The sequence below is a fragment of the Amia ocellicauda genome, chromosome 15 (genome assembly GCF_036373705.1).
Source record: "Amia ocellicauda isolate fAmiCal2 chromosome 15, fAmiCal2.hap1, whole genome shotgun sequence".
Lineage (NCBI taxonomy): Eukaryota > Metazoa > Chordata > Actinopteri > Amiiformes > Amiidae > Amia > Amia ocellicauda.
In genome coordinates this window covers 829,873-843,781 of record NC_089864.1, presented here as the reverse complement: position 1 = coordinate 843,781, position 13,909 = coordinate 829,873, and the positions used below count along the sequence as shown (strand labels likewise).

The 13,909-nt window shown below is 49.8% G+C and overlaps 1 protein-coding gene across 4 annotated transcripts in view; it reads left to right on the top strand.

Annotated features, from left to right (window-relative positions):
• Window positions 1-704: 704 nt before the first annotated feature.
• Window positions 705-13,909, top strand: part of col11a2 (collagen, type XI, alpha 2) — a 61,437-nt gene continuing 48,232 nt past the window's right edge. For 2 of the 4 annotated variants that reach the window (XM_066687206.1, XM_066687205.1), the window contains exons 1-5: window positions 705-1,470; window positions 10,984-11,145; window positions 11,275-11,485; window positions 11,748-11,910; window positions 12,332-12,451. In XM_066687206.1, coding sequence (XP_066543303.1) covers window positions 1,386-1,470; window positions 10,984-11,145; window positions 11,275-11,485; window positions 11,748-11,910; window positions 12,332-12,451 — 741 coding nt within the window. In that variant the 5' untranslated portion in view covers window positions 705-1,385. Of the gene's footprint in view, window positions 1,471-10,983; window positions 11,146-11,274; window positions 11,486-11,747; window positions 11,911-12,331; window positions 12,452-12,493; window positions 12,520-13,909 lie in introns of those variants that run through there. The other 2 variants (XM_066687207.1, XM_066687208.1) reach the window with 2 other exon arrangements.

Below are 13,909 nucleotides of genomic sequence, written 5' to 3'. Positions count from 1 at the left end.
GACAGACACAGAGAGAGAAAAATACCACAAAATAGAGTCACAGAAAGTACACACACACAGAGAGTGGGGATATAGACACAGGTAGGTTCAAAATGACCGCTGCACTTAAGTCTGAAAGATAGGGAAAAGGAGAAAAGAAAAAGAGGACACTGAAGGACTTGCACTCCTCTATTTATCCTCCTCACTCCTTTTCCTAGGTGTTTCTCACTCTCTCTCTTTTCACATGCACGAACACACTTGCATGTATTGCGTACACACACACACACACACACACACACACACGTCCTCTCTCTCTCTCACACTCACACACCCGTCCTCTCTCTCTCTCTCTCTCACACACACACACACACACACACACACACACATACACACACACATACACACACACCCGTCCTCTCTCTCTCTCTCTCTCTCTCACACACACACACACACATACACACACACATACACACACACACACATCCTCTCTCTCTCTCTCTCTCTCTCTCTCTCTCTCTCTCTCTCTCTCACACACACACACACACACACATACACACACACATACACACACACACCCGTCCTCTCTCTCTCTCTCACTCACACACACACACACACCCGTCCTCTCTCTCTCTCTCTCACTCACACACACACACACCCGTCCTCTCTCTCTCTCTCTCACTCACACACACACACACCCGTCCTCTCTCTCTCTCTCTCTCTCTCTCTCTCTCTCTCTCTCACACACACACACACACACACTCCAGTCACTCGCTCGCATGCTCACACTCCCTCACTTTTTTGGGAGAGTGAAAGAAGGGGGAGAGAGAAAAAGAGAAAGAGAGGGAGAGAGGGAGAGAGAGAGAGAGATTTTTAAGGCTCTCTCGGTTCTCTCTGTTTAATTCCACATCTCTCTCCGGCTCTATGGCGCTTTCGCCGTAGCAAATATCCATTTAAGAAACAAAACAAGAATAATAATTAAAGAAATACAACATTGCAACGGATATTCTATAAACCCTCTTCCCCCTCGCTGTCTAAATGCCTATATAAATAGACTATACATATTGTACATAGATAGATAGATTATTAATTTATTGGAGAGTGGAGAGACAGAAACGCAGCAGAAAGGAAGGTTTGTTCTGATTCTCATCATCATTCTCGGCGCTGGGAAGTTTCTGAAACTCACAGAAAGTCCGGTCGTTCTGAACCTGGCGGCTGACTTTCTGTGAGGAAGAGCATCATCGAAGGGGACTTTTCACACTGATACTGCCCGGACAGGAGGCAGAGGCTGCTCAGAGGCTGCACCGAGGCTGCTCACAGGCTGCTCAGAGGCTGCTCAGAGGCTGCTCACAGGCTGCTCACAGGCTGCTCACAGGCTGCTCGGTGCTTCAGTCCGTCTCTGCAGCGGGATGGACGCCTCGCGGAGGAGAGCCCGGCGCGCGGACCTGGCCGTGCTGGCGCTCGCGCTGTGTCTGCTGCCCGCGGCTCGCGCAGGTAAGACCCCCAGCACCGGCGCCGCGCACCCCCCCACAGCACACCGGGCACCGGGCACCGGAGAGCAGGAGAGCCATACCCGACGGACAAGTGTAACTTTGCAATCTCTCCCTGGCACCTCTCCGTGTCACCTGTCTGTCTGTGTGTCTGTCTGTGTGTCTGTCTGTGTGCCAGTGCAGGGCTGCGCTTTTCTGTGTTTTCTGACAGTAAATGCGTCGTGTTTGTATTTGAACTCATAGCCACGATTCTGGGATGTGTGTGCGTGTGTATTCCTGTCCGTGGAGCGCAGGACTGAGATCCACTGTAATACCCGAATGGACCTGTTTCTAGCACTTTCTTGGTGTTGTACATTTGTGATGGTTTTGACAAAGCTGCCCTCAGTCTCCAGTCACACGGCGCAGCGCCGCGCTGAAGCCGCAGACAGACGCAGACAGACGCAGACAGACGCACAGCTGCGCGCTGCTGTATCGCACTGACTGCGCTGCGCCGCACAGGAGCGGCCGCTGGGGGAGGATCTGACTCGCGTTTCCGCGCTGATCTCCACTTCCATGTGCATGTATTGTCTGTGCAAGAAAAAACTACAAACACTTGAACATTCTTGAGAAAAGTACCCAGTAATGTGTGGTTGTGTGTGGGGGTGTGTGGGGGTGTGGGGGGGTGTGTGGGGGTGTGGGGGGGTGTGGGGGTGTGTGTGGGGGTGTGTGGGGTTGTGTGTGGGGTTGTGTGTGGGGGTGTGGGGGGGTGTATGTATGTGTGGGGGGTTGCAGTTTTACGAGGGGCTATGGGGTCTGCCGGTGAGCTCGGGAGCTGTCCAGCGCCGCACTGCCCTTCACTGAGACTCGCTTCATACACAGCTCGCTGTGTCTGTCCATCTTCTTCTTCTTCTTCTTCTTCTTCTTCTTCTTCTTCTTCTTCTTCTTCTTCTTCTTAAAATATTATTAATTAATAATAATAATAGTATTTGTATATTGGGGCTAACCTTAAGACTTGTGTTAGTAAGTAGCCTAATTTAAGTCACAGCTAATAAATAAACACATGACTTAAACACACACACATAACGCAATCGCGTTTCTGAGTTTGACTGTCCGTACAAGTGAATTGTGTTGAAAGCAACGTAATCTGGCTCAATAATCCACAAACACTATCTATGATGATGATGATGATTATCCCAGTATCTGTGCGTTTTCATTGTGACCCGCCTGTCTCTATATTTATCCCGCTGTTTCGGCGGTTGTCCCTGTGGTCGCTGCTGTATTTGTATTTGTGTTTGCTGTACTTTTACCATTTCACCTCACAGCCCTGTGTGCGCTCCGGTCACTGAATGTGTAGGACTTGGTTATCAGAGATTGTGTAGCGCTTGTTGATCAGGGATTGTGTAGGATTTGGTTTTCAGGAATTGTGTAGCGCTTGGTTATTGCAAGCACTGTGTTTGTGTCAGTAACTGTAATTGTGCGGCGCAGGAGCTGCGGTGACAGCAGCGCGGCCAATAAAGGGTTAATGTCTGCAGGTCTCTCGGATCCTGGCCTGGAGGAGTTCAAATCTAGTGTCATTATAAAACTCAGTAACTCTCGCATAGCTCCCGTCTTCACTCTCTATTTCTCTCTCACTGTAGTAGTAGTACAGTAATAGTACAGTAGTAGTAGTTCTGGTGCATCTCTTCAGCGTTATTTCAGCAGAGCCCCGGCCAGCAGGGTTACACAAGCGTCCGCCACAGCATTGGTTTAACAAGCGCCAAAGAGCAAGAGCACAGAGAGCCACTGAGACATGCAGCGTGTATAGTAGCCCTCTGTCTGCAGCCCCCTGGGTCACACCGACACACACACACCCTCTCACTCACACTCTTTCACATAGCCTACACACACACACACACACACACACACCCTCTCACTCACTCTCACACATACCCCACACACACACCCTCTCACTCACACTCTTTCACATAGCCTACACACACACACACACACACCCTCTCACTCACACTCTTTCACATAGCCTACACACACACACACACACACACACCCTCTCACTCACACTCTTTCACATAGCCTACACACACACACACACACACACACCCTCTCACTCACACTCTTTCACATAGCCTACACACACACACACACACCCTCTCACTCACACTCTTTCACATAGCCTACACACACACACACACACACACCCTCTCACTCACTCTCACACATACCCCACACACACACCCTCTCACTCACACTCGTTCACATAGCCTACACACACACACACACACACACCCTCTCACTCACACTCGTTCACATAGCCTACACACACACACACACACCCTCTCACTCACTCTCACACACACCCCACACACACACACCCTCTCACTCACACTCGTTCACATAGCCTACACACACACACACACACACCCTCTCACTCACTCTCACACACACCCCACACACACACACCCTCTCACTCACACTCGTTCACATAGCCTACACACACACACACACACACCCTCTCACTCACTCTCACACACACCCCACACACACACACCCTCTCACTCACACTCGTTCACATAGCCTACACACACACACACACACACACCCTCTCACTCACACTCGTTCACGTAGCCTACACACACACACACACACACACCCTCTCACTCACTCTCACACACACCCCACACACACACACCCTCTCACTCACACTCTTTCACATAGCCTACACACACACATGGGAGCTTCCTCAATGCCTCCAGCTGAAATTTCATCCATTCATCCATCCATCCATCCATCCATCCATCCATCCATTCCTTCATTCGCCTGCTCCATGGCCCGGCCGCAGCACCGTGCGAATTGTTACTCAGGGTTCAAATCACAGTGTATCGACAAAGCTTTGTGCCAAATACAACACGCACTCGCTCACACGTCGCCACTATTCGATGCATACACGAACACAACATGTTTTGTAGATAATAAGAAATATATAAGAAGAAAACGCAATAATGATACAATGATGTGTGTGTCGTAATTGAGGTGTTTGTGTGAGTGTACTGCCCACAGCAGCACCTCCCCCTGGCGGACACGGCCCGAACTGCAGCACCAGCTTCTGCCGCTCTGTAGCAAAACGCACAGTTATACATTTCAATAAAAGTGATGTGTAAGGCATGCTGATCGAGTAGAATCCGCCGCGGAGCTTTGGGCTTTGATGCTTCTGTTATATATGATGAGACACACACACCGTGCCAGTGTAGCGACCCTGGAAACCACTCATTCTGTGACACAAGAACCGCAGGAACAAGTAACACAACTTATATCCTTAAGACCCTGAACCCCGGTGGGCACGACCCACTCACGACCCACTGAGGTCGAGTGAAGAGGAGGCACCCCGGTAAGGTTGAGGATGAGCTGCTCATTGTCACACACCCCGACTGAGCTGGCTATTGAGAGCCCAGGCAGAGACACAACCACCTGCTGCCACCAGGGGAGTTCAGTGATGGGAGCAGGTCCCCCTCACACACACACACTCACACAACAGACACACACACTCACATACTCACACAACGGACACACACACTCTCACACAACGGACACACACACTCACACAACAGACACACACTCACAACAGACACACACACTCACACAACAGGCACACACACTCACATACTCACACAACAGGCACACACACTCACATACTCACACAACAGGCACACACACTCACATACTCACACAACAGGCACACACTCTCACAACAGACACACACACTCACACACTCACACACACTCTCGCTGAGCCACTGCTGAACAGTACTGGTTTGTACTAGAGACGACTGTGCAGTTAGCAGTCCAGTCCGATCAGAGCCCCTGTAGTAGTCACTGATTCTGCATTCTTATTCTAATTGTGTGTGTGTGTGTGTCTCTGTGTGTGTGAGTGTTTGTGTGTGTGTAGAGGACTTAATGATACAGTTACAGGTACCCAAGGGACTGTGCTGTGGTACAGTGGTGTACTGTACTGCTCTGTGATATGAATTACACTGTGCTGTACCGCGCTGTCCTGCAGTGCAGTGTGAGGTTGTGTGATGTAGTGAGTTGGGCAGAGCCGTCTCTAGACATAAGCAGCCGCTCATGGCCCCAAGCAAAATAAATAAATCAAATCTATATTCAATGATTTTCTATAATTGATTTTCATAAATGATCACTGTTATCAAATCACGGACAGATGTTGTTGATGAGCGAGTCGTGCCCGGGAGCATCATGGAATCAAACATCATAATTAAGGCTCTAGAACCATCGATCTGCGGCTGCGTCGCCCACGTCCTGGCGGCTTGGGTGTGGCAGACAAGAAGGGTCTTTTAGGATCGCAACGCTAACAAATCATAATGTAGGAAAAAAGACCAAAACGGACCCATCTGGTGCAAAAAAGCATACAAATAAATACCCTGAAGAAAAACAAGCCCACGAGGTAGTGAAATATTATCTGGTTGTGTTTCATTTTTATTGCTGGACAGGAGCTAAAGTAACTGTTTTAATGAAGATGACATTTATTGTGTGGCTAAACCAGATGGCTGGTGGCTGTGTGGAGTTTTTTCGGGTCACTTTAACTGGACAGCCCCAGTTCACCCGGCCTGCCACCAAATAGGGTTTTATTATAACATGGCGGCTGTGTCTGCATCTATAGAGAATTTTACCTTGAATAGGATCTCAAGAGGTTTGTTCAGCTCTTTTTGCCCTCAGTATAAATCTGTGCTCTAACAGTTCTGCAGCAGGAATCATCAAGCTCTCTTCAGTTTATATTTGTACATTGTATGTTTGTTCGTACATCTGTGTGCTGATACACACATTTACAACACGGTGGGCTCTGTGTCAGTCTGATGTTGTGCCAAGTGGGCTACAGTGTAGGGGGTCCCGAAATCAAATCCTGCTGAGGGCACCAAAAAGGCTAGAAATGGGCCCTGGAATTGAGGGCCCCATTAAGGCTCTGGTAGGCCTTGGGTTCTTCTGTTTCGTAGGCCGGTTGTGGGGGCATTGTTATGGTATTCCTTGTATCTGTGGGGAGATGGGTGATCAAAATGACATTCTTTTTCAGGTAGTAAACAGTGAGAGACATTACGATGTTTGTCATTGAGGTTTTGTATAAATAATCAGTTTTTCATCGCCTGGGCAGCTGATTTACTCGCCGGGCTGATTGTGATGCGCTCACTAACTGAACATGTTTAAATTGAATTCCGTTACATTTGCATATTAAAGTCATTTTACTGTCTGAGCAGCAGCTGTCTGAATGCGTTCATCGCTCTAAGGACGGGTCTCGCCATCTTGGCAACGCATGGTGAAGGGAGCGACCCTTTTCTAAGCTAAAGCTGTTTAGTGAGGCTTTAGTTATTGTGCGAGGCCTGTGCTGAAATCAGAGTGCGGCGGTGCGGGGTTGTCCTTGCGATTGGCGGGCAGGGCAGTGCTCTGATTGCGGCCCTGGCCCGTTTAATGTAATTATAACGGCGGCACCAGTCTCCCTCTGAAACGGGGAGAGAAGAGAGAGCTCCTCAGGTTCTCTCCGAGTCGCTCATTTCCAGCAGCGCCTCTGCGGTGGGGCCGGCCGGGGCTCCCCGGGGCCTCTGGAGGCACGCGTCTGAGACCCGCCTCGGTGCGAGAGGCCTCGGCCCGGCGGGAAGGAGGGAGCAGCGCATACAAGTGCAGATTGTAGTTGTTTGTTTTTTCTAAGCTGTTTTTTTTTGTGTGGCGGATTTGTTTTCTTTTCTTGAACTCCTAAGAAAACTCAGCCGAAGCCGTCCCGCTCAAAGAATACTCTGTGTGTTACAGATGGCTAACTGAAACACTCTCCCTCGCTCCCTGCGGGTGTCTCTCCCTCCCTCTGTCTCTCCCTCCCTCCCTCTCCCTCTCACACCGCCAGCGCGCCAGCCTGTCGTTCGGGTTAGTGAATGGTGCTACTGTGTGACTCACTATTAACCTGAACTGGCTTTCTCTCTGTGTGACTGTGTGTGTGTGAGAGAGAGTGGCTCTGTTTTGTCATTATTGTGTGTGTGAGTGCCTGTGTCTGTGTGTGTCTCTTCCTGTGTGTCTCTGTCTCTCCCTGTGTGTCTCTGTGTCTCCCTGTGTCTCTCTGTGTGTTTCTGTGTCTCCCTGTGTCTCTCTGTGTGTTTCTCCGTGTGTGGCTCTCTGTGTGTCTCTCCATGTGTCTCTCTGTGTGTCTCTCCATGTGTCTTTGTGTCTCCCTGTGTCTCTCTGTGTGTCTCTCCATGTGTCCCTGTGTCTCCCTGTGTCTCTCTGTGTGTCTCAGTGTGTCTGTGACCCTGTGACTCACTAGGCCGTCTCAGGGCCGCCTCAAATTTAGTCGTTTTAACTCATTATTAACCTATAGGTCTCCCTTTTTTCTGTGAAGATGTGAGCTAGTGGAATTCATCAGTGCACTTGAGGGTAGATAGATATATTGTGAAATTCAAACAGAGAAAACACTGTTTGTGTTGTGAACTCGTCTGAGCTATCGTCTATGGTGTTTCCTTTGAAACAGTAGTTTGAGGCGTGAGTCTCTGGGGGCGTGGCTTGAGTTGCGTCACACCCTGACGCGTTTCTCCCAGCCGGCCTAAATCTCAAGTGTGTCTGTGTCTGTGTGTCTCTCCCTGTGTCCCTGTCTGTCTGTTTGTGATTCATGTACAGCCGCAGTCTATGGGAGTCTCTTCAACTCCGAGCAAAGAGAAAGGAGGGATAGTTATGAGTCTTTGCTATAGTACTTTTATAGACGTCTCTGTCTGTCTCTGGGCTCCTACAGATTTGTGAGGACAAAGCATTCACTCGGTTCTGGTTAGGACAGAGAATTGATTGTGTGCTGTCTACCTGACTCCCTGTGTCTCTGTCAGTGTTTGTCTGTGTGTTGTCTGCCTGTGTCGCTGTGTCTCTGTGTCGCTGTGTCTCTGTCAGTATTTATCTGTGTCCCTGTCAGTGCTTGTCTGTGTCCCTGTGTCTCTGTCAGTGTTCATCTGTGTGCTGCCTGCCTGTGTCTCTGTGGGTTTGCTCTGGCTGCGCTGGTTTCCTCTCTCCCCAGTGACATGCCGCTAGGGCTCAGTGGCTGCTCTAAATTGTGCGTTGGTCTTGCTCTGGCCCAGCCCTGTGATTCTGGCTCTGTCTGTGGCTTCACCCCTCTGAAGGGACGAGTGGTTTCCCATCATGCTGTGCTGCTCTGTGATGTGTTTTGCTGTGTTTAGCTATATTTGGATATTCAAAACAGACAGGTCTGTAATTTTTTTTTCTTGTGTGTGTTTTAAAAAAGACATCTGCCCCAGATTCCCACATACAAGCCTGTGAACATTGGCAACGTGCCAGTCAGTCATTCACTCAGTGTGTCACCCAGTCAGTCAGTCAGTCAGTGTGTCAGTCAGTCAGTCAGTGTGTCAGTCAGTGTGTCAGTGTGTCAGTCAGTGTGTCAGTAAGTCAGTCAGTGTGTTAGTCAGTGTGTCAGTCAGTCAGTCAGTGTGTCAGTCAGTGTGTCAGTGTGTCAGTCAGTGTGTCAGTCAGTCAGTCAGTGTGTCAGTCAGTGTGTCAGTTAGTCAGTCAGTGTGTTAGTCAGTCAGTTAGTGTGTCAGTCAGTCAGTCAGTGTGTCAGTCAGTGTGTCAGTAAGTCAGTCAGTGTGTTAGTCAGTGTGTCAGTCAGTGTGTTAGTCAGTCAGTTAGTGTGTCAGTCAGTCAGTCAGTGTGTCAGTCAGTGTGTCAGTGTGTCAGTCAGTGTGTCAATCAGTCAGTCAGTGTGTCAGTCAGTGTGTCAGTTAGTCAGTCAGTGTGTTAGTCAGTCAGTTAGTGTGTCAGTCAGTCAGTCAGTGTGTCAGTCAGTGTGTCAGTGTGTCAGTCAGTGTGTCAATCAGTCAGTCAGTGTGTCAGTCAGTGTGTCAGTTAGTCAGTCAGTGTGTTAGTCAGTCAGTTAGTGTGTCAGTCAGTCAGTCAGTGTGTCAGTCAGTGTGTCAGTAAGTCAGTCAGTGTGTTAGTCAGTGTGTCAGTCAGTCAGTCAGTGTGTCAGTCAGTCAGTCAGTCAGTCAGTCAGTCAGAAGTCTAACACAATCTCTCTCTTTCTCATCTGTGAGTTTGTTTTGTTTTCCCTGTATTTCATTAAAGGATTCCCTTCATTTCTCTCACTTGTTTTTTTTCTGAACGAGGGAACTCCTGCCCGCCCCGCCCCCGCAGTTACACGTGGCAGCCCCCCCCACTTCCCCCCCGCCAGCCATTACTCTCTGACACGCCTCGTTAAATATGCTGGGCTCATTATACTTAATTATCCATAATTAGCCCCTGTGTCCCCTGTGCCCTATCATTTGGACTTCCTCTTTCTCTTTCTCTTTTTTCATTTTTTCCCTCCCTCTCTCCATTTCTGTCTCCTTCTCTCCACTTCTCCTCCTTCCCACTTTTTTCTGTCCCTCACTCCCCCCCCTCTCTGTACATTATAAATATCTGGTAAGCACAGGGAACTGCTGGTATAATTACAGCCCTGCGTTGTACCAGACTAACACACCCAGACACTGAGGCATACTGAGAGTGAGGGAGGGAGAGAGATAGGGAAGGAGGGAGAGAGGGATGGAGGGTAGTTAACTGCACTATGCAGATTGTACTGCACCTGCAGTATACTCCCTTTACTTCCCTGCTCTTCTTTCTTTTGAACTTCTTTGTAGTTCTTTTCTTTCCCCCATTATTTTCTCTGTCCTCCTTTTCACCTTGACCCCGTCAAGTGTGAGTGAGTGTTGATATGACCTGGGTCAGGGGTCAGGGGTCAGGGGTCAGGGGTCAAGGTATAGGGGCAGTGTGGGTATCTGGTATTTTCTTTGGTTCCTATGCCAGAATACCAAGGAGAAACGAGAGAGAGAGAGAGAGAGAGAGAGAGAGAGAGAGAGAGAGAGAGAGAGAGAGAGAGAAAATGTTATCTTTGTTCAACACCTCTTTCACTTTGTATTTTATATTATTTGCTGTGTCTGTAAAGGCTTTGATAACACTTGTGTAAACATGTCCAGACAGTAAAGCTGGTTTTGAATTTGAATTTGAGAAACCGAAAGAAAAAAGTGACCTTAATACAGGAGAGGGAGGGAGGGAGGGAGGGAGTGGGAGGGATGCAGTACGTGCAGTGGCAGGGCTCGTCTCGTGTGAATGACGGCAGCAGACCTGCTCTGAGACACAGCCCCCATTGTGTGACTGACACTGCACACCGCTACACACTGTGCGGCCTGTCTGTGTGTGTGTGTGTGTGTCTCTGTCTGTTTGTTTCATCTGTCTGTGTGTGCTTCTCTGTTTGTGTATGCGTGTTTCTCTTGCATCTGTGTCTTTCTGTGTGTATCTGTCTCTCTTTCTTTCTGCGTCTGACTGTGTGTATGTGTGTCTGTGTATGTGTGTGTGTGTGTGTGTGTCTGTCTACTTCCTTTGTGTCTCTGTCTGTGTAACTGTGTAGTGCCCTCTCTGTCTCGGTCTCTCTCTCAGTGCAGTGTTAATGTACGTCAGTCACAGTACATACTATTATAACCTCTCTCTATGTCTCTCTCTCTCTCTCCCCCCTGCCCCCCCAGACCCGGTGGATGTGCTGAAGGTGATGCAGCTGCCCTCTCTACCGGAGGGGGTGCGCAGGGTGGCGGGGTTCTGCCCCAACCGCCGGTCCGGCCCGGGAGACCAGGCCTTCAGAGTGAGCAAGCAGGCCCAGATCAGCGCCCCCACCAAGCAGCTGTTCTCAGGTACTGTGCGTGAGTGTGTGTGTGTGTGTGCTGTGTGTGTGTGTGGGTTAGTGGGGTTGACTGTATCACTGTGTGTGTGTGTGTGATTGTATAATCTATCCTTAGCCCCGCTCTCCCTCTCCCCTCAAGGCCGTTTCCCAGAGGAGTTCTCGGTGATGGCCCTGGTGAAGGCCCAGTCGGGGCTGCAGGCCTTCCTGCTGTCCGTGTATAGCGAGGCGGGTGTGCAGCAGCTGGGCGTTGAGCTGGGCCGCTCCCCCGTCTTCCTATACGAGGACCAACACGGCCGCCCCGCCCCTGAGGACTACCCGCTCTTCAGGGGCATCAACCTGGCTGACGGAAAGTACGACACGGGGCTGAAGGGGAGGGCTGGGATTATGCCTGCCTGACTGACTGACTGACACACTGACTGACTGACAGACTGACACAATAATTGACTGACAAACTGACTGACTGACTGACTGACATAATGACTAACTGATACACTGACTGACTGACACACTGACTGACACAATGACTGACACACTGTGACTGTGTCAGTCGAGTTGGACGCAGTATGCCCATGATGATGATACAGGGCTGTAATGAGAGCTCCTGTCTTGCAGGTGGCACCGGGTCGCACTCTCCGTGCAGAAGAAGAGCGTCACCCTCATCTTGGACTGCAAGAAGCGCGTCACCAAGCCCCTCCTGCGCAGCGACCAGCCCATCATCGACACCAAGGGCATCACCGTGTTCGGAGCCCGGCTGCTGGACGAGGAGGTGTTCCAGGTCAGACGGGGTTAATTGGCTAATGAGGAGGCCCTTCTGGTCAGCCAGAGCGGTTTATTGGTTCACAAGGAAGTCTTCCAGGTTAGAAGGCTGTTAACTGGTTAACCAGGAGGCCCTTCTGGTCGGCCAGTTTATTGGTTAATGAGGAGGTGCTTCATGTCATTAGTTAATGAGTAGGTGTTTCACTTCAGACGGGGAAAGTTCCTCTCCTGACAACATCAATGCCAAGCTGATAGTCATCCAATTAAAAACAAAACAACTACACACAACCGTCTTAACAAGATTAACTGACTGAGCCATGAGTTAATTGCCTAATTGACCTCTCTCTCTCTCTCTCTCTCTCTCTCTCTCTCTCTCTCTCTCTCTCTCTCTCTCTCTCTCTCACTCTCACTCACTCACTCACTCTGTTGCTGTGATACAGGGAGACATCCAGCAGCTCCTGATCGCCTCCAACGGCCAGGCTGCCTTCGACTACTGTGAGCACTACAGCCCTGACTGCGACTCGCCGCTGCCCCGCACACAGAGCCAGGACCCCAGCCTGGTGAGTCACAACTACACAACTACACAACACACACCCTGCCCCGCACACAGAGCCAGGACCCCAGCCTGGTGAGTCACAACTACACAACTACACAACACACACCCTGCCCCGCACACAGAGCCAGGACCCCAGTCTGGTGAGTCACAGCTACACAACTACACAACACACAGAGCCAGGAGCTCAGCAGCCTGGTGAGTACCTACACAACTACACAACACACAGCACACACCCTGCCCCGCATGAAGAGCCAGTGACTGACAGCACTGATGTCACTAGCCCACAATCCCCCCACAACCACAGCCCCCAGAAACGATCTGTGGAGACCCCTGTCAGTGCTGTGTGCGGGGACAGGTCTGTGTCTGAGCCCAGAATGACACAGAAAGACACTGAAACACAGGCAGAAACACTGAGACACAGACAGAGACACAGGCAGAGACAGAAAGACAGGAGACACAGAGATTCAGACACGCAGATATGGGTGATACAGAGACAGGGAACATAGAGTCAGAGACACAGAGACAGCAGAGACAGGAGACACTGTAAACATTTTCTAGCCATTTTGAATTGCAATATATCTCTGAAATATATCGTATCTCTTATTTTCTCTCTCTATGAAAACGTACATTCTCAGAGTGCAGCTCTCTGTCCTGCAAGCCAGTTTATATCCCCCTGCTGCCCTCGGCCTGTTATCTCAGAAGCAGACAGAGAGAGAGAATCCCTCAGTGATGGACAGATCGAGAGAGAGAGAGAGAGAGAGGAGATAACAGGGTGAACATGTACAGGGGTGATATAAACTAGGTGACTTTATTTTCTGCCTCAGCCAAACCTGCCACTGAATTCATCATGAGCAAAGCAGAGCAAGAGGAAGACAAGGGTCCCTTATGAAACAGTGCACTATAATTATATATTGTAACATCCTGCACCACAGGCCCAGTCTCCACTGACACAGTCTCGGCATCCAACTGCTGACACCAATGTAACACCCTGGGGGTTTCTGGCCACGGCGAGATTCGAACCCAGGTCTCCCGCTCCAGATTGCAGTGACCTTATCGCATCACTGAAAGACCCAGGCCCCTTAGCGAGGCTTCAAGATCGCTACACAATCTGTTCCTGTTCGAGGATACACGGGTGTAAAGGTACAGACATTTAGAAAGCAGAGAGACGAGGGAGATCAACAGAAAGAAAGAAGGAGAATTGATAAGAAAGATTAAAACAAGACTAATATACATGTGGACTAATGAATAGAGACCCAAAAACAGAAAAAGAGAGACAGTCAGACTTACTCTGTTCATGGCTTTGCTCCCATGATGCATTTCACCCAAGCTGGGCAGGTCTTCCTTTCTGTCTTGGTCTCATGGTGATATTACTGCTGTGCTTCGAACCCAGAACCATGCAATACAAAACTGATGGTGCTATCACTACTGCCTCTCTTTATACAGCAAGTCACTCGCATCACAA